The sequence below is a fragment of the Callorhinchus milii genome, unplaced genomic scaffold, assembly GCF_018977255.1.
Source record: "Callorhinchus milii isolate IMCB2004 unplaced genomic scaffold, IMCB_Cmil_1.0 Scaffold1, whole genome shotgun sequence".
Lineage (NCBI taxonomy): Eukaryota > Metazoa > Chordata > Chondrichthyes > Chimaeriformes > Callorhinchidae > Callorhinchus > Callorhinchus milii.
The window spans coordinates 85159582-85179690 of NW_024704742.1; the positions used below are offsets into that span (position 1 = coordinate 85159582).

The window sequence follows — 20109 nt, forward strand, 5'->3', positions numbered from 1 at the left end:
GTCCTGAAGACCTTCAGTGGGGTCTGAAAGAATGAAAAGAGTCAAAGAATAAAAGTTGTTGTTGTTGATTGTACCTGGTGTGTGAAACCTGCTACCTCTTGAGGGGTTGTATTTCTGCAGGAGAACATCAGGACACTATACACCCTGGTATAATAACACATCGAAAGAAGCTGTGTAAGTCAATACCCCCCGTTATCTATCCCTGGAGCCTGACTTACCGACCACAGCACTGAGTAAGAGCAGAAAGACCAGGGTTTTCATGTTGCTGATCTCTACACTATGTGCAGATCTGTTGCCCAGCTCCTGCCCCACTGTGTGAGGCAGCACACGAGAGAGGTATTTATGGCCGGCATCATCGCTGTCTGAGTGGCAATTGGTTGCTGGAATTTTGCGTAGATTTTTTGATCTTTTAAGTAAGAGAAGTTGGACTTTGCAGGCAGCCAGAGGGCTTGGGATCAGGATAATTCCTGCCTCTTGGAGATCAGACTAGTAGCTCAGTCCTGTTGCTCAGTGCTTAGGGCACTCGCTTTGCAAGTGAGAGACCTGAGTTCAATTCCAGGCAGCGTGAAACCTTGGGCAAGTTTCCTTACTCCACACAGAGCCTAATAATAATCCCTCCAAAACCAAAAACAATAATAAAAATTGGTCATTTTCTATCTACGACTGTTTGTGGGACATTGCTGTGCGTAATTGGCTGCCGCGTTCGCCCACAAATATACAGTCAATTCACTTTACAGTGTGTTCTGTGAAGCGCTTTGGGACGTTCTCCCGACATGAAAAGCGCTATATCAAATGCAAGGAGTATTATTATTGTTATTAATATCAGCAGATAGCCGTGATTTCCAGATCACTGCCACCAGAACAGAACTGGTTACTAACACAGAATAATGAACATTTAAACCCTGGCAGAAAGAGAGAGACAGAGTGATGGTTACACAGACTAACCATCTAAGAGCAAACACCTTGAAATATACATTGAAGAGGTAGATAACATGCATTTATTTCTTGTTAAATAATTGCAATAAAATAAAAGGAAAGAAGCATACTGGCTTTTTAGGGTAAAACTCCCCATTAGTCCCCGAAAACATTATATTTATTTAAAGTGTTACTTCCACAAAATAGGTGGTCACACACATCACTTTATAGTAGATCCTGTGAAGCACTTTTAAAATGTCTCAATGACGTGATAAGGCTTTATATCGAATACCATTATACATTATTACAATATTCCTTGCATTTGATATAGTGCCTTATCGCATCGTCGAGAATCTCGAAGTGTCTTCACAGAATTTACTGTATAATGAATTGACTGTATTTTGTGGGTGAAATATGGCAGCCAATTGCATTCAGCAGTGCCCCACAAACAGTCGTGGATTGAAAGACCAAATTATTTTTTTCCCAATTACATTAGGAAACAGCGTCCATTGAAATGAGCCCCTTTACCAGGACTCAATAAATGTGGTTCATGATTTTTTCCTTATCAGAGGACGCTTCATAGCTACTTGGTGAACATAGTGCTTCATTCCCTCCAGTAAAAGTGGGCTGCAGGGTTCAGGAGTGAGAAAGCTGCTTGTGAGGTACAGAGAATTCTTTATTTTGGCAATAAACATCAATCATATCAACAACTTCACAGGCACCAATTCTTTACTGTGTGTCAGCTTGGCTCAGATAGTTGCACTCTCAGTCTCGGGACTTGGAATCACATAATCTAAGATGACACACTTAAGAAACGGGATTTATTTTAAGCACTAACAACAGGACTTAACCCCCTTCACTATATTTACAGTGATAGGCTCTGGTTATGGGTTAATCAATTTCATTATAATGGCTCGTATTAACAGTCTTGTTGCTTATACCCTCACCCCTGATTAACATACACTCAAGTTGTATTTAATTTAGGGCAAAGAAGTTATTTTTATTACATACTTAGTTGCACTAATTCACATATATCTTACGGTCGTAACATTATTCAAATTAAAGTGCAACTCTTAACGCTCTATGGGTATCTTATTTACTATTTAAGATGATTAGGAGCAGACTCACAACACAATTTAGTCAAGGAAATCAACTCTGAATCTGAGAAATCTAACTCCCAGTTCAGTCACGTATCTTGGTTGCGCCAGAAGCGACCCTGATGTTCTAAAACCACCAATATTTATAGTACTTTATACTATGTTTAATATAAATCTATCTCTGGGATTTCCACGTGTGGGTGGAATGCATGAAAATCTCAGCTTGGTTTGGGTTTCCACATGTGTCAGACACCCAGTGACCTAAAAAAATTATCTGACCCTCTCTCATGATCCTGTGACGCATGTCATGTTGTTCTGCATTTTACGTGGTTTTGTGCTTCTCTACAAATTTCTCTCTCAATAGCAGAAAAGCGAATATAGATTTTTGTAAATACAAAAAAGACATTTATAGACTGACACAACTAATTTATTCAAAGCATCAAACCTAAACACACCACTGAGTATGATATATAACAGATTCAGGCAACATAGAGAACAATATCCCTTAGAGGCATGAGCTGTGAGAAACTACTGTATATAATAATCCAGCACGCTTTAACCTTTAAAAAAGGTGTCTGGATTTCAAGCTCCTCAAACTCATCCTCAAAACCCTTCATGCCCTGGCACCTCCCCAGCTCTCCAACCTGCTTACTCCCCAACTGATTACCCTTTGCCTCCGCTCAACTGGGTCTGGCTTCCTGCATGTCCCTTGTGCCCTCTGTTCCACCATTGATGGCCACGCTTTCAGCCTCTATGCCCTGACACTCTGGAATGCTCTTCCTCTGTCCGTCCACCTTGCCCCATCCTTCCCCTGGTTGCGACTGAAGGCTTTCCTCTTTGACTGTGCCTACGGGCATCTCCCCCTCCCCCCAGCTGGGCATCATGCTCCGCCACTGTCAAGCATTCTGGAACGCTATCGTGCTTGAGGAATGCCTTATATCTGCAAGATGTTCTTGTCTGAGGGAGGATTTTGTAAGGGTGTATATATAAGATGTTAAATGGGATTAAGTAAACCCAGAACATTATTTTCAGTTGTAATAAAGTCACAGATTTACAGTTGTGAAACTATAGAAAAAACACTGGGATGTATTTTTTTTGCAGTTTTATTTTATTGAGAGAATAAATGGAGCTGAAGCAACTCACAAGGAAGGGTGGCTGAGGCCAGGAAACAGAAAACTTGATGCGGTAATGGGAGAGCAATGGAGCTGGTAATCTGGGAAGGAAGAGGTCAAATGGGTTGAAGACCCTTCATCTGAATGAGTCTCTTAAGATTTTGTTTAGGTGTTAGCTTGGCTCAGTTGGTAGCACTCTCATCCGTGGGTCAGAAGGTTGTGGATTCATGTCTCACATCAGGAATTCTCTGGGTTGATATTCCAGGTAACAACAACAACCACTTGCATTTATATAGCACCCTTCACACAGTGGCGGAGCACAATGCCAAGCTGGGGGGAAGGGGAGGTGACCGTCGGCACGGTTGAAGAGGAAGGTCTTCAGTCACAACCTAAAGATTGGGAAGCAGGGATGGATTGAGAGAGAGTATTCCAGAGTTTCGGCGCGTAGTGGCTGAAGGTGCGGCCACTGATGGTGGAACGGAGGGCACGAGGGACAAGCAGGAGTCCAAAGCCAATCGAACGGCTAGCGGATTGAGGAGTGTAGTGCTGGAGGAGAACTGCCTTGTCAGAAATACTGCATTTTGCATTAAACCCCAACTCCAACCGAGGTCCCAATCCAGTTACTGTGAGCATTTTTCTTAGCAACTCAGACATGCACACAGAGGATTTTCTCTTTATATTGTAGTGTGAAGGTTAGTCTCACAAGATAAATATTGCAAAATAAAGCATTTTTATAGAGTGTACGATTAGGGTCAAAAAGATATATATAATAAAGTCAGAAACAGGGACAATCAGAACGACAGTGGCAGAGAACGTGGAGAACAAAATGGTTGGTACTCCAGTGACACTATAACTCCTGATGGAACAGCTCTTCAATTATCACAGTAATCAGTCTGGCTCAGTTAGTGGCAATCTTGCTTCTAGGTCAGAATGTTAAGGGTTTAAGCTCCACATCAGGACTTTGAGCTGATAGTTGAGATTGACAGCCATTTAGTGCTGGGGGAGTGTCACACTGTCAAAAATTAGGTCCTTTGGATGAAACATGAAATCAGGGTCCTGTCTGTCTGTTCAGATACATGTTAATAATCCCACACCACTATTTGAAAAGAGAAGGCAATTTCTCCTGATATCCTGGTCAACAGTCCTCCAGATAAAATCACTTTATGACTGTTTATGGGGCATTGCTGCTTGATATTCAAATTGGCTGCAACGTTTGCCTACAAATGCACAGTCACTACACTTTACAGAAATGTTGTTTAGCACTTTGAGATGTTCTCAATGTTATAAGTGGAGTCCTGTAGCTCAGTGGTTAGAGCACTCGCTTTACAAGCGAGAGACCTGAGTTCAATTCCAGGCAGAGGGCGAAACCTTGGGCAAGTTTCCTTACTCCACACAGAGCCTAATAATAATCCCTCCAAAACCAAAAAACAATAATAAATTGGTCATATTCTATCTACGACTGTTTGTGGGACATTGCTGTGCGCAATTGGCTGCCGCGTTCGCCCACAAATATACAGTCAATTCACTTTACAGTGTGTTCTGTGAAGCGCTTTGGGACGTCCTCCCGACGTGAAAAGCGCTATATCAAATGCAAGGATTATTATTATTATTATTATTATTATTATTATTATAAGTGATAATATAATAAATAGTCTTACCTACTTATATCAACCTGGGCAGGTTTTTCACATAGGCAGTCACAAGTAGACAATGGATATTTTGTGCTTAAAATTTCTGAACCATGTCTTTACATGTATTTTCGGTGATTTATTTTAAAAAGTTAATACATTTAATTAAAATTTTTTAACCATTTATTTATATGTATTTTCATTACCTTATTTAAACAGTCATGTAACTAAACATAATCATTTAAGAGTACACTGTCGACATAAGTGGTAATAAAACAATGCCTTTAATACTTTAGGGACCTAAACAATTTGTCCACATAAGCGTGCCAGAGTTTATGTTGATGTCAAAATAGATAGTAAAGTTTCAGTATTAATGTATGGAGAAGTGACTGACTAGGACTTCACTTTTTTGTGGATGTTAATGGGATGTCAACATAAACAGGTTTGAGATAAGCGCATAGGACTTTATAACTATAGAAAGAGAATGTTAAGTCAAATGTATAGATGATTGTGTCATTCACTGTTCCAGTCATCAGACATTCGGTATCCATGTGTCTCGTAACTAAGGAATGTATATCATTAAAATTACATGGGTTAGTATTTCATAGAATCAAATTACCAGGAATGTCATGAAGTATTAATGCATCTCTTATCTGCAGAGAATTGCATATTAAAGATAAGAACAGAAACCCCTGCAGGCTAAGTAGCTACGCTCCTGACATCTACTCCCAAGGCACTGCTGATAGCAGCCCAATCAGCCTGGATCGTTGGCAGGACTTGGAGGAGCAGACCAGTCAATAGAGGTTCTTCCTACTCGATCCCTGTTAACCCTGCAAACCAAAGCCCTAATGGTCCAATAGTTCTAGCTACAATACAATACAAAATTACATTTGTTTAGTGTCTTTCACGTTGGGAGAGCGTCCCAGGGTTTTGGACCTGAACTGTGGGGGGTGGATTTGGATCAGGGAGTGTGGAGGGCAGGGAGGGTAGGAGGGTGGCCGAAGGTGCAGTCAAAGAGGAGGGTCTTGAGATGTGCCTTGAAGGAGACGAGGGAAGGAACGAGGCGAAGTGAATATGGGATGGAGTTACAAAGGGTGGGGGATAGCTAGAAATAGAGTGGGAAGCTTGCTAGTGTCTGCAATGGCAACCTACTTATTCTTATCTAGTTAAACTTAGCAGTATCCACAAAGCATACTCTGGGGGTCCCCAAGCCTTGGCTCTTGCCAATCCATAGCTATAGTCTCTGGGATTAGTTGAGAAAGGTGTGTTCCTCAAGGGAAAGAGTGCGCACTCCATATCAGGCAAACAGAAATTGACATCCATTTGTGGAACTCTCAGTAGTTTGGTTTCAATACTATATTAGCATGTTGATAGGTTTCCCTGTGTGTCAGACACTGTGCTGACCAAACAGCTAGTAACTCCTATTTAGAAGTCGGAGATTTCATGCATTTGTGTTTCACGTACCTTGATTGACTACGTTTTGCCAGTTTGCAACCAGAATTAGATAGAGAATCTCGATTGGTAGGACATCAGATTTCTTGAGCCTTTTAACTTTAATAACTTTAGTAGTTTTTTTGCTACAGAAGTACGCCTCAGTCAGAGAAGTCGACAATGGTCAACACCATTCTTGGAACATAGGATTGTACAGGATTGGAAAAGACCATTAATCTTCAGTGTGAACATTCCCAGCTTCTATAGCTTTAGAGTTAGAGGGTAGTTTCAGGACAGACAACATGAACCATTTCCTTACCCAAAGGTTAATTAACGACTGGAACAGGTCACCATGAGGGGCATTTGAGGACAGGGCAGTTGACTCAAAGATCCAAAGAATGTTAACAAGGCCACTCGGCCCAACCAGTCTGTGCCGATGTTTATACTCCACATGAGTCTTCACCCGTTCATTACTCCCTCCCATATCCTTCTATTCCCCTCGTCCTGATGCGATGGTCAAGCTTTCTCTTGAATGTATCTACATGGTCTGATTCAACCACCATAATTCACTGGCAACAGCCTATTTAAGTTAACAACAGAGGATTTATGTTTATTTGAGGCAGGTGAGAATATTCTTTGGGGCGAGTGAGGCCGAGTCAAATTCTTCAGGGAGTCCTCACCTCTGATTAAAACAACAGGTGAGCTGTTGGCTTGATAGACAGGTCTATCGGCCAATCAGAGATGAGGATGCCTCAACAAGCTCACCTCGATTGGCCAATGGACCTATCAATCAAGCCTCCAGCTCACCTTTAAGACAGCTGGAGGTCTATCCGCCCCCTCCCCATCCCAACCTGCCTTAAGAACCAGCTGTGTGAGCATGCTGACCCCCCTCACACACACACACATGCAGCTTGGGCTCTCAACTATATGAAGAGCTTTGAGGTGTTATCCCAACATGAAAAGCGCTGTATAAGTGTAAATTGCTGTTAGCTTTAGCCGTTAGGTCAATGGTTTTAAAGTTAAGACCATGAAAGATTTCAGACCACGGATAACACAATTAGGACTGTCTTTTCCCACCTCCTAAAGACACAGCTCTGCTTGTTTTCCAAAGGAGACTATTGCCTGAACTCAGAAATCGTATTCTTGGAACATCTTTCAGACTATCTGGAAAAAAACATGCAACATTACTTTCCTGCTTTCTCTGGTCTTCTCTACCACTCGCTTTAAATGCACGCAGGACAATCCGAGAGTCACTTTCACATCTGTTTCCATTGAACAGTTCATTGCCCAGAGCGTTGATCACTGGTGTGGGAGCCACCTTCTGCATGATGAGTTTAAGCAGTGTGACCAATTACATAGTCCACCATCGGAGGTGGGGGGTGCAAAGCCTACAGGCATCCAATGTCACAAACAGCTTTTAGTTCAGCTTCACAGACTACAGAGATTTTATTACTTTTCCCAACAAAAATGTCTTCACATTTCCGGCAAAGACAGTAGGGCCCCTGTGAGGAATAACATCACCCACAAACACTGTTTGTTAAGAAAAGGTAATTATTCTAAATGTAACTCACTCCAGAGACAAAGTTATTCATCATTGCCTTTCTCAGTTTGTCAGCTTGGCTTAGTTGTATTCTTACCTCTGAATCAGGTTGTAGGTCTAAGGTGACACTCCAATACAGCACTGGGGGTTTGTGGCATTGTTGGAGATGCCGTCCTTTGGATGAGACGTTAAAACAAGGTCCCATCTGCTGGTTCAGATGAATGTTAAAGATCCCATGGCACTATTCAAAAACAGAATGCAGTTTCTCCCGGTGTCCTAGCCAACAATCTCCCAAATACAAATATTGATTATTCACCTTAAGGCTGTTTATGAGAAATTGCTGGGTGCAGATGAATTGCTATGTTTATCTACAAGTCATTACAATTTATAGCCATGAAGTAAATCCTGGGAAGCGCTTTGAGACCTCAATGAGATGAAAGGCACTATATCAAATGCAAGGAATATTAAATAAATATTTTAAATCAGTTGCATCTGCTGGTTTCCTCTTCACCCCTGCCCTCTAACCTCATCAACATTGTACAAGTGAGCACTAATATTACCAATGTATGGTGTTTTTCTTAGCAATCGGTCTGTTGTCATCAAACTCTTATCCGTTTGCTTTAAATCTTTTAAAATCTAACCCAATACCAAGCATGCATGCAGAATACCAGCAGAATTTTTTGGTTTCCATTTTTACTACCTTTATTTGACATTGTTTCTGCCTTTCATGTATGCTAACATTGGAACGATTTGTTGGGACTAGACTCATTCTAATTTTTGCACATCAATCTAAATGATAATTCCCACTGTAGATTGGGGTTGGACACAATAGATATAAAAATTCAAAGCAGGAACACAAGTAGTTTTTATTGTGTTACAGTATCTGAAACATAAATGATAGGCAATTGCTTCAGCATGTTAATGAATCACACCAATACACTGGGTGAACATAATACTTGAAATAACTACTCCACTGTCCATGAGACTAAATCATCCTTTTGTACCAGAGAACACGGGTGCGTGCTGGGCCCATGTGTGATAATTAATGTGCAGTTTACTGCTTCGAGGCTCACAATACTTTTCAAATCTGTAATAGATCACAAACACCTGGTGCCTGAGGAGGTAGGCAAGTGCGACTGGTAAAAAACTGTCAATTGAACTTCTCAAATGACAGTCAACCCAAACTAATCAAAAATAATTACATTTTAAAATGAGTAGAGACGCTTACTAAATCCAACACTAGACAATTTTGCTTCCAAAATAACAGTGAACTTTCACAACTAAAATAAATGGATGTAACTGAAAGTTTCCTTTACTTTGGCTACATTAACTAGTATATGACCATCCAAATTTACCGTTGATTTTAATATTGTTCCTTTTAATTGTTGACTTAAGTTTTGTGTATGCTGCATTCAAAATGTGTTTTTAAACCATTTGTATCTTTACAGTTGTCGATATATAAAAAAAATTAAAAAGCGCCTCATCACCAAATATGAAACTCACATTTTCTCTCACAAACTAGGCAGTTCTACAAGTTCCTGCACAAGGATTTAACTAGTTTTTGGACAGACTAAATATTTTTGTCACTGGCTCTAAACTAACATTGTGCTCAATACTGGCACACGTTTAGTTTTCAAGTACTGTATGAACCAAAACAATTGCATCTTCTATATTTAATGCAAGTACAAGAAACTTGTGCACTTCAGAGGTTGCAAGTTGGCATTTAAAGCAGCACAAAACAAAGCACCCAACAGCTATAAGAACATTTTGATGTTACCAGCAAAGAAAAAAATCCTTGTGCATTTCTGTTCTTGATCTCCATGAAGTCTCTACATATGGCCAAACGCACATCGGGAGGATTTCCCAGGGAGTAGATAGATAGTTTGCTTTAAGATCTGAAGTAATGACAATCCACAATCAGATATGAGGAGGCATGCACTATAACTGACCTGGAGTTTGACTGGCCTTAGGATTTTTATCTGCCCACCTGCTGGTTGGAAATTGCAGGTGTAATCGCAGATTCCACCACTTCATGCTCAGCACTTCAGCATAGCAGCTCTTGCATTGCCAAACCACTCTCAAAACACAAACATTGAATGAACCTTGTTGGAGGATAGCAACTTGAGCAGCTGGCTCTGCACTTGGCTTGGTCCAGTAGTAATAGCAATGGCTGATTTTATTTTCAAAGCCAAATTGACCATGTTGGGGGGAATAAACGTGGAAGTCATCTTATGCCCCAGCGTGCAGTGGTGAATTCTAGATAGTCACACTAAATGCAATCTTAAATCACAGAAAATGTAGAAGTTGCAGGTTACCAACAATGAATCAGTCATTTGAGTGGAAGGTTTCTGAGATTCAAGCTTTTTATAAAGCTTCAAAACTGCAAAAGCCCTGCCTCAAAATTAAGAATTTTGCAAATCTTGCATTTAAGATGTTGAACTGGCTCAGTTGGTAGAATTTATGCCTCTGGGTCATAAGGTTGGGGGCTCAGGGACTTTTGAGTTCCTAGTCTTGCCGTCACTCCAAAGTACTACTATTGGGGTACTGTTGGAGGGGATGTTGAACCAAGGCCCACTCTACCTGTTCAGGTGGACATCAAAGATCCCATTACACTACTTGAAAAGAGAAGGGAGTTTCTCCTCAGGTAAATATTTTTACCTGGGCCAACATTCCTTTAGATAAAATGGTCATTCACTTCATGGCTGTTTGTGGGGAATTTCTGTGTGCAATTTCATTGCTGCGTTAGCCTATAAATAGAAATAAGGGAAACAGAAATTCTCTGTGAAGCTCTTTGAGGCGTTTCAACATGATATCAAAAACAAGCATTATTTTCAAGACGTTGGTCTTAAGGCTAAGACAAGGCAAACTTTCAGGCACAGATAAACCGTTAAATTATTTTAAATTACCAAGTCAAATAATACGAAAATGTAATAATGTAATAATAAGTGAAAGACATGCCCCAGACTTTCAGGATGCAGCAAAGACAAAATGGAGACAATAACTGGCCAAATTTAACTTGAAAAATGTCTTCCCATATTCATCAACTGAATGTAGTTAATTTAGCTGGCAGTGTTCTCATCAATACTGTAAACTATTGAAACAGACTTAAAGCTTAAGAAACCAATTATTTAAAATAATTTGAATTGGAAGGACGAAAACAAGTTTAGAAACAGTAAGGGAATTTCACTGATATTTCTTAGCGAGATTTCTTTAGAAAGATATTCAGAAGTAAATGACATGGGTTTGGGAATGCAGTGCTGGCTTAATCTAATTTTGGAGCAGGTTTCCCTCGAGTCAACACGACTTACCAGAAGACGTCCCTTTCAGATTTCCTAAATAAGAAATCGAGCTGTGAAATACTACAAAATTGACCCCAAATTGCCATCATGGATTTGTACATTTCTAATCCCTCCAGTACAGCATTGGTTTGTAACAGCAGCACAGAAAAGCTGCCGCTGAGGTTTTCTCGAGTAATGACTTTTCCTCGAGTAATGAAGACATTGAAAGGAACATACAGCAACCTACCTTTACAACAACTTAACAAGGTATTATATTTGTCACAACAAAATCAATCATTTCAAGTAGTAAATATTAGAACTGTAGTATTCCCTGACCAGATGTGGCATTGTTTCCTCGTTATCCAAAATTCCAAACATTGTTTAACTGATTTACTATGGAGCATTATTTTTTCTTTTCCATAGAACAGACCTGACAAAAATAACCATTGTAAATATGACTTTGCTCACAATTGGACGTATTGATTCCATGGAGAGGCAACACTTCTGTACACGCGGCAGCATGTCTCTGCCTGTCCTAGACCTGGTTGAATAGACGGTGATTCTGATAACTGAGTCTCTAAAGTCAAAAGCAGAACTTCTGCTAGGAGTGGCTTAAAGTTACACTGAGCGTTTCTTTTATATAAAAATACAAAAAGAGAAAGTCTGTGCACAATCTACTGTGTGAGAGAAAATCTAAAGGTCCAATGATTCTATTAATCTTTGAATGTTCTCTTCTTCGTTCCCTATATCGGTGTGTTCAGCAAGTGTGAAAAATGAAATACCGTAAAAAAAATCTTTAAAAAAAAGTCTGGTGATTCATTATTGTAAATGCTCTCATCTTCTCTGGTGCAGTGTCTTGTTTATTCTGCTTCCAATCGAGGTAACACGGGAAGAATAAGATTTCCAAAAGCAGAGTCCTGGGTTATGAAATATCCTGACGAATGTGCATGTGCATGCTGAGAGACAAAAAAAAACACGTTAATGTCAAATGAAGTTCAATAATTAAACGATCTATTCGCTTCCTTGTAATAGCAATTAGTTACTGTTCTCGAGAAAAGATTAAATGGTCTGGCCAGATTTGGGGGCAATGCAAATTAAATATGACCGATAAAACATCACCAGCCAACAATATTAATATAGAAAAGCATTCCAATCTTCAATACACGCTGCTTTCATAAGGAGAGAATGTTATCAACTCAGTCTTAAATACATACATTAAATCAATTTACTAATCCAGCCTCAAAAATACATGAAGGTAAATTGGAGAAAAGTTACCAATAAAATCATACGGACTAAAAAAAGTCCTGTTTTTTAAAGCTAAATAATGTCTAAAGCCTCAATATGTTAAATTTTGCCACAGTTTTTCTAAATCCAAAAGCATCTTTTTAAACGGAGTGCCATAGATGGAGAAAAATATCAAACGTTGTGCAGGCTGCATCCTGCAAGTAGTCTAGGTTTGATCAGTAAAATCTAGAGCGAGTTAATAAATTAAATTTGTGGGAGTTTTTAAATTTTGCATGAAATTTAAATGCATGAAAAGTGCATATCAAAAAAACAGATTTACAGTTTACGCTGAAAAAAGTAATATATATTCTAATATTGCCGTTAATCTGGTTATATTACAGTATGTTCAGTGTTAACATCAAATCATCCTCTTTGTTTTCAATTGATGCGCTTTAATTTTTATTGACATGATTTTCCATTTCATTAAGACCACAGTACAGATGTTAAATAAAAGCCAGTGGCGGTGTGAAAGGAGTCATTTAATCTCCAGTCACAGATGGCCATAAATTATTCAAGTTTAACCATTCTGCTTCATGTCACCTGACCATAGATTAAATTACTGTCTTATTTTTCACAGCCAGCACTCCGCAATTCCACTTGATCTGTCCTCTTGACCAGCTGAGATAATTTCTTCAGTCAGCTCCCACAGCAACCCCCAGCCCCACTCTAAAAAATATCCCTACACCAAATACAACACCCTTCCACACACACACACAAAAGGATCATTGATTCAAATAAAGAAAGCATTTGAAAGGATCAACCTCAATTAATACAGGCGATTAATTCACCAGGAATAAATTTGGAGGGGAAAGATAATGAGAGTAAATATAGGAGTGGAAACATATTTTTGAATATGATGTTGGAGTGTTACATAACACAAATGGTTTTAAAAAAGCTTACAAGCAGAGTCGACACTCAATCTAATATAGGGATGATACAGCAGGCTATGGTGAAGCTAATCAGCACACTGTGACGGTGTTTAATGACCAGCTTGTGATCGAGAGGGCACACTCTTAAGACTTGGAAAGCATATTTTAAGGGAATGAGGAAGGACTGAATGGGCTAGAGTGGATCAGATGGTTAGAAGGGAGGGGAAATTGATTTATTTCAGAAATGCATTCCCAAGACAGAATATGAGAAGAAATACACTGTAATATATATACCACTGGAGGAAAAGCAGACAGAGAAAAGTGGAAAACTTGTAGGCAGCAAGGATAAAGAGCCCCATTCTTCCCTGGTCCACAACTCAGATCCAGTGAGGATTATTCACGTGAGTTGATCAAATGTAATAATTGCAATAATAAAAAATAAATAAATAATAAAAATTGGTTACTTCAGTCCACGACTGTTTGTGGGACATTGCTGTGCGCAATTGGCTACTGCATTTCGCCCACAAATATACAGTCAATTCACTTTACAGTCTATTCTGTGAAGCGCTTTGAGACGTCTAGAAGACATGAAAAGCGCTGTAACAAATGCAAAAATTATTATTATTATAAATGGGGGGTTAAATTAAGCCTCATTCTATAAGGTATGGGTCCTATTATTAACACAGTCAATCCCTCATCATCCAATGGGCTATGACTCAGACCAGACCTCTCCCTCCTCTGAAGAGAAGATATGGACCAGTACACATCGTTGACAAGCTAGTGACATCTTAGTCTTAAAGATTGAGCTAACTTTGGAGAAGCCACCTTTTATTAACGCTCGCTCATTATTAAAACTGTTTTTATTTATTGTTTTAGTCAGGAATGATCCCAGCCCAAATCCTCAACCCACCACAAAACCAAACTAACTGTGTACAGTAGGCTTGAAAATATACATTACCAGTCTGGCTTGCTATATTTGTTTTCTCATCTCCAAATGGGAATTGAACGCATCATTTATTTGTAAATTTATTCTTATAATAATCTCTTTATTTTTTAAAAATTATGCACCTGTAAGCTATGTAACTCATGCTTGCCTTCTGATTTCCTCTCTTTGTTTTATTGAAATGTCAATGTTGTGGTTGGCTTATTTAACAAAAAGAAAATTCATATATAATTGTTTTTAAAAGTCAGAGCACCCAGCCTGGTTTGAGTGCACACAAGTAAATAGCCAATGAAACTGGTTGTGTTCTGGCAGACACATAGTAGAAGCTCATAGTATTACCCCATAGTAAACCCCCATGCTTTGCTGGAATGTGGATTCGCTGAGAAGGTGAGGCGTGCTCTGGTCCTCTGAGGCTTCCTGCACGCTCCAAAACAGCCAACGTCCGGGTCATTAGGTCCCCGGTCAGTTCAAGTGTGCTGCATGTGGGCATTGTGCAGGAGGGGACAATCGGCAGTGACCGACTACTGACCTGGAAGATGGACCTTTTTAATAGCGGATCGGTGAAGTCACATGGGGAAGTGTGGACCCGCGATCCTACCCTGTCCCACCAGTGGAGGCCGCGCTCTCAGCCACTATGCCCCAAAATTGTAGAACACTCTCCCTCAATCCCTCTGCCTTGCCCCCTCTCTCCACTTTTTCAAGTCCCACCTGAAAACCTTCCTTTTCGACCGTGCTTACGGTCACCTCCACCCCTGGCTCGGAGTCAGGCTCTGCCACTGTTAACCGCTCTGAGACACTACTCTGCGTGGAGTGCGTTATGTAAGTTGCAAGTTGTTATGAGGTAGTGGGAATTCTATGAACTCAAAATATCGTATTATAAAGGGCATTCTACCGTATTTAGTGAGCAGATTTTAATCTTTTAATCTTTTACTTTCTTTCATTGGTTGCAAAACTAGCCAGTAACATTCTCTTTCTGAGTGGGTTCAGTGAAAAATCAAGTGATGGGAAGAAATTGTTTTTTTAAAAAAATGATAAGAGCAGATAAAAGTGAAGGAGCACAGCTATTTTATAAGTTGTATTTATTTTAGTGGGTTTAGCTATTACAGTAATAAACTTAGTCTTGACATTTGATGATTATTATTATTAATTTTAGCTTTTTTCTCAAGCATCACAATGCAAGAGCTAAAAATGTATGGAAAGTATTAGCCCACAGAGACATGAATCTCCACAGACCTGCCGACAGCCTAAAGGTTAAAAAACACACTATAGTTTTACTACCAACAAACAAGGTTCACCTTACTCCTCAGTTCCTTAGTGGTTAGCTGAACCGTAGCACCAGACCTGCCAAAAGCAGCCACAACAGTATTTCAAAATCAAAAGGCGGTAAAGCCACCATGTGTAATAAAAATAGAGTCTGCAACAGCGAGGGGTGGGAGCACAGGTCAGCATTAGGTCTGGTCTGAAGATAGTTTCAGGCAAGACAATAGGCAAGTTTGTTCACTCCTCGAGTTTGAAGCTTCCCCGAAACTCTAATCAATGATTGGGCCTCTTGTCAGGTGTTGTCGAACCTCAAAAATAATTTAACTGGAGAGTCCAAATAGGAGTACAACAACAACAACAACAAATTATATTTCATGTCGGGAGGACGTCCCAAGGTGCTGGACGGTCAGCGATTTGGACTCGAGCTAGGGGTTGGAAGGCAGGGAGAGTAGGGGTAGAAGGGCGGCCAAATGCACAGTTGAACAGGACAGTGCAGGAGAGAACAGCAGGTCTTAACACTAGAGACATGAATTCAAACGAGAGAGGGTAGACCTGCCTGATTGTTGGTGTGTTTTCTTCACTATGAAGAAAAAGTACTGCTTTGCAAAACAAAAACATAGTTGGTAAAGCTTTCTATTATTGCTATTTTGTTTACTTCTTACTTAGTTTAGATACATATAAATTTATAATATCTGTTTAGCATTTGGAATTAAAAGCGTATTACTTTAATTAGAAAAGAAGCTGCTGTGATTGCTGATACATCTGTGTCCTTATTTCATGAAGAACAATTTCCTGGTGTTTTTTNGCCAGCCTGAGCTTGATTGTTTGTACCGATGTAATCAGTGCAATAAGCCCGGAAGGAGCAAAGCTGGGTGCAGCTGAGATTTATAGTAACCGAGAAAGGGACTACAAAGTTTGATAAAGATAAGCCACAAACTGTAAATTGGTAACAGTCATGTTTATCCCAAGGAGTGGGAGCCTGACCCAATTCTTCGATACCCCAGGAACTGCAACCTGTCAATTTCAGCTTGGCATATCCCCAAACCAACAAAAGGAACTATTCCATTCTCTAAGCTTGTTACTACTGTTACTGTTCCGAGGAGTACACATGAAATTAAACATTATACCTGTAAGGCCGCTTTTTGTTGTGCTGCTATGTGCTGTTGCTCTGCATGATCCCGAAAATCCTTAGCAAAAGCGGGTCTTGATAAAGGAATACTGTGACGGAGGAATGCAATAATATTATATGCAGCTCACATTGACAACGAGACTTGCTATGTTAAAACAGCTCACTTTTAAGTCTATTGAACAATCCTTGCATTTGAAATAGCTGATCTTCAATTCATTTTCAGCAGTGGAATGTCTGAGGATATCATCTCATATTACCTGCAAAGTATCTTCTGTATAGATTTCCATTTCAATCAAACAAACCAGCAGGATCCTGCCCACTAATTACAAACACAGTCAATAAAATAAACATCCACCATCAGATATACTGGTTCCTACATGGATTAATACAAGGATTAATGCATGAATAATGCAAGAATTATTATATTATTTTCAACTCAGCCAAACACTGTATATCTAACATTTCGATTCAAATATACTGTATAATATATACATGATTGAACTACTGATGCACTTGTTAAAACAAAGATCAAAAAACAATTTTAAATTTGTTTTTCTCTGTGGGGTGAAGTACATACGAAAACAATATGCTGAAGCAAAACATTCAATTTGCATCAGCCTAAAACTCCTCTATTGAGACTGTGAATTTAATATAATCCTTTGATCTTCCTCCAGTCAAACCTCAGTTTGACAGTAAAAAACGTGAATTATTTTTTAAAAATTCAAACAAGGTCAGTATCGGCTGTGACGTCTTTTCCAGTAGAGTGGCCTGTCAGCACTGACTGCCACTCATCACCCACAAACAATCACTATGGTGATATACCCGAGGGCAACCTTTGCCACCTGAACCTCACCCCAATATGAGGCCAGACAGCACCAGAGAGCATGTGTGCAGTGGGGAAGAATTATAAAAATTACAAATTTATTTAATGAAAAGGAATATTACTCCTGTGACTCAGGACCCGTACTATTACCAGGGTGCTTTTAACAGTAAATTGAAATATTCATTACGAAATTTAGATTTTTTCCCCCATATAACCTGATCCCGAACACAGGATCCCAGCAGACAGATAAAACTAGTCATTCACTTTGTGGCTGTTTATGGGACATTGCTGTGTGCAAATTGGCTGCTGCAATCACCTACAATTACACAGTCAGTACATTTTACAGAAATGTTTGTGAGTCACTTTGAGATGTTTGTTTGACCTTATAGGGGCAATATCATATGCAAGGCTTATTATTGTTATTATTACCACATTTCAAATAATGCAAATTTCAGAAGTGATTCAATTCCCAAAAAGTGACCAGTCATTTATACCCCATTCCTTAATAGTAAGCAACAATTACATTTGCATAGCGCCTTTCACATCGGGAGGACGTCCCAAGATGCTGTCAGGGATTTGGACACAGCATGGGATTGGGATCAGGAGGGGTGGAAGTCAGGGAGCGTAGGGGTAGGATGGTGGCCGAAGTCGCAGCTAAGGGTTTTGAGACGTGCCTTGAAGGAGGCAAGGGAGCGAGCGAGGCGAAGGGAATATGGAATTCCAAAGGGTGGGAGTGGAAAGGCTGAAGGCCTGGTGGGGCGGGCATGGCTGAGTGACATGAAGCAGACCAGAGCCTGCTGAGCGGAGGGAGTAGACAGGTTGATATGGCGTTAGCAGGTCACAGAGGTAGCAAGGAACAAGGCTGTGGAGGGCCTTGAAGATGAGGATGAGAATTTGGAACTGTATCCTCTGGGGGATGGGGAGCCAGTAGGGCCGGGTGAGGGTGGGGTGATAGGGCAAGGAGCCTGGGGCAGAAGAGGACAGGAGCTGCAAAGTTCTGGATGATCTGCAGCTTGTGGAGGGAAGAGTTGGGAAGGCCGACAAGTAGCGAATTGGCGTAGTTGAGCCTAGATGTGATGAATGCGTGGATGAGAGTTCGGTGGCTTGAGGGGAAAGTCTGTGGCGGAGTCGGGTGATGTTACTGAGGTGGGGGAAGGCAGAGCGGGTCATGGCATGGATGTGGGGTAGAAAGGACAGTTTAGGGTCAAACAAAACCCCAAGGTTCCGGACTGGCTAAGTAAGGTGGAGTGTGTATCCTTGGATGCTGATGCTGTCAGCGCTTGAGGTGTGGAGGTGCTGACAGGAGCCAATCAGGAGAGCCTCGATCTTGTTGATGTTCAAATTGAGAAAGTTAGCGCTCATCCAGGACTTGATGTCTGACAGACATTCTGTGAGGACAGCAACGGTCCTAACGTCGAGGGTGGAGGCAGAGATAGAGTTGGGTGTCAACCGTATAAATAATAATCCCACCAAAAACAAAAAAAAATAATAAATTAGTCCTTTCAATCCACAAATGTTTGTGCACTGCTGTGCGCAATTGGCTGCCGTGTTTCGCCCATAAATATACGGTCAATTCACTTTACAGTCTATTCTGTGAAGCGCTTTGGAGACGTCGAGAAGACGTGAAAAGCGCTATATCAAATGCAAGGATTATTATTATACATAATAATGATAATCCTTGCATTTAATGTAGCACCCGATGTCTTTAAATCATCTCAAAGTGCTTCAATACTGTAAAGTGTATTGACTGTATGCTTTGTGGGCGAAATGCGCCGGCCAATTGTGCAAATGCAAGGATTATCATTATCTCCCACGCTGCTTTTCCCCAAGCAATTCTCTTCCAAGCAAACATCTGGTAGACTGTACCTGGCCCCGGGGTTGTTCATAGATGACTGATTCTGCATCATGAGTTTCCTCTTCTCCTGTTTGAGCTCTGCTAGGATAGCAGCACGGTTTTTGTTCTGAACTTCTATAAACGAAAGACAAGAGAGAAAAATGTTCAAATTTATCAGGAAAACTCTGGGAGCAAATAATCAGCCCATTTTCTCAACCAGGAAGTGGGATGTGGCACGAGTTAATACAATGGAAAATAGGGAATAAAATCTCTTAAAAGAAATTCCTGAATTCATAAAAAAATTCAAGAGAAAACAAATTTTAGTGCTATCCCCCTCCTCCTGTTTTTTCCCTCAAAATAAGAATATGATGAATCAAACATACAATTTCCAAGGGACACCTCAAATACAATGACTCCTTTCTATTTTCTCAAAATCAGTCACTTGTTAACTTTCAAAACATAACATAGACACAAAAGATGCTTTATTAAATAACCAGTGCAGTTATTTTTCCACAAAGTCACTATCACGAGCTACACACTTGTGCCAATGTGGAACCAGTGCCAGTATGTCGTTACAGTAAAATGGCCTTTCTGGTTTCCTTGTGAAACACGGTTAATACTCGTGAAACCCACCAAGAACAAACTTTAGAATAACCAAGGTCACCAATACTCATCTGTATGGCATGATGACCGATACGAAGACTCTCACTCAACTCACACTTAGTGTTGCGTCGGTCTTTGCAGCTCAGTTTATCAACTGTCTGTGATATTCTCTTTATTCATGACTGTTGCCGTCCACCTGCTGCAAGACCTATTTTGAAATTCACTTTCCACACAATTTACCTGGTATCTTACAGAACTTGCATCGACATATAACTATCCATATACTTTAATCATGTAATGGTAAACCTCAATCGGAGAAATCCCCTCAGCTGTGAGAAGTTCAATTACTGCACTGCTTGCTCT

The 20109-nt window shown here is 40.2% G+C and overlaps 1 protein-coding gene across 2 annotated transcripts in view; it reads right to left on the reverse strand.

The window, feature by feature from the left end:
* Positions 1 to 10314: 10314 nt before the first annotated feature.
* Positions 10315 to 20109, reverse strand: part of LOC103187133 (ints3 and nabp interacting protein) — a 33825-nt gene continuing 24030 nt past the window's right edge. For both annotated transcript variants that reach the window (XM_042332643.1, XM_007906502.2), the window contains exons 3-5: positions 19176 to 19278; positions 16485 to 16575; positions 10315 to 11957 (exon numbers count right to left, since the gene is read on the reverse strand). In XM_042332643.1, the coding sequence (XP_042188577.1) occupies positions 11862 to 11957; positions 16485 to 16575; positions 19176 to 19278 (290 nt within the window). In that variant the 3' untranslated portion in view covers positions 10315 to 11861. The remainder of the gene's footprint in view (positions 11958 to 16484; positions 16576 to 19175; positions 19279 to 20109) is intronic.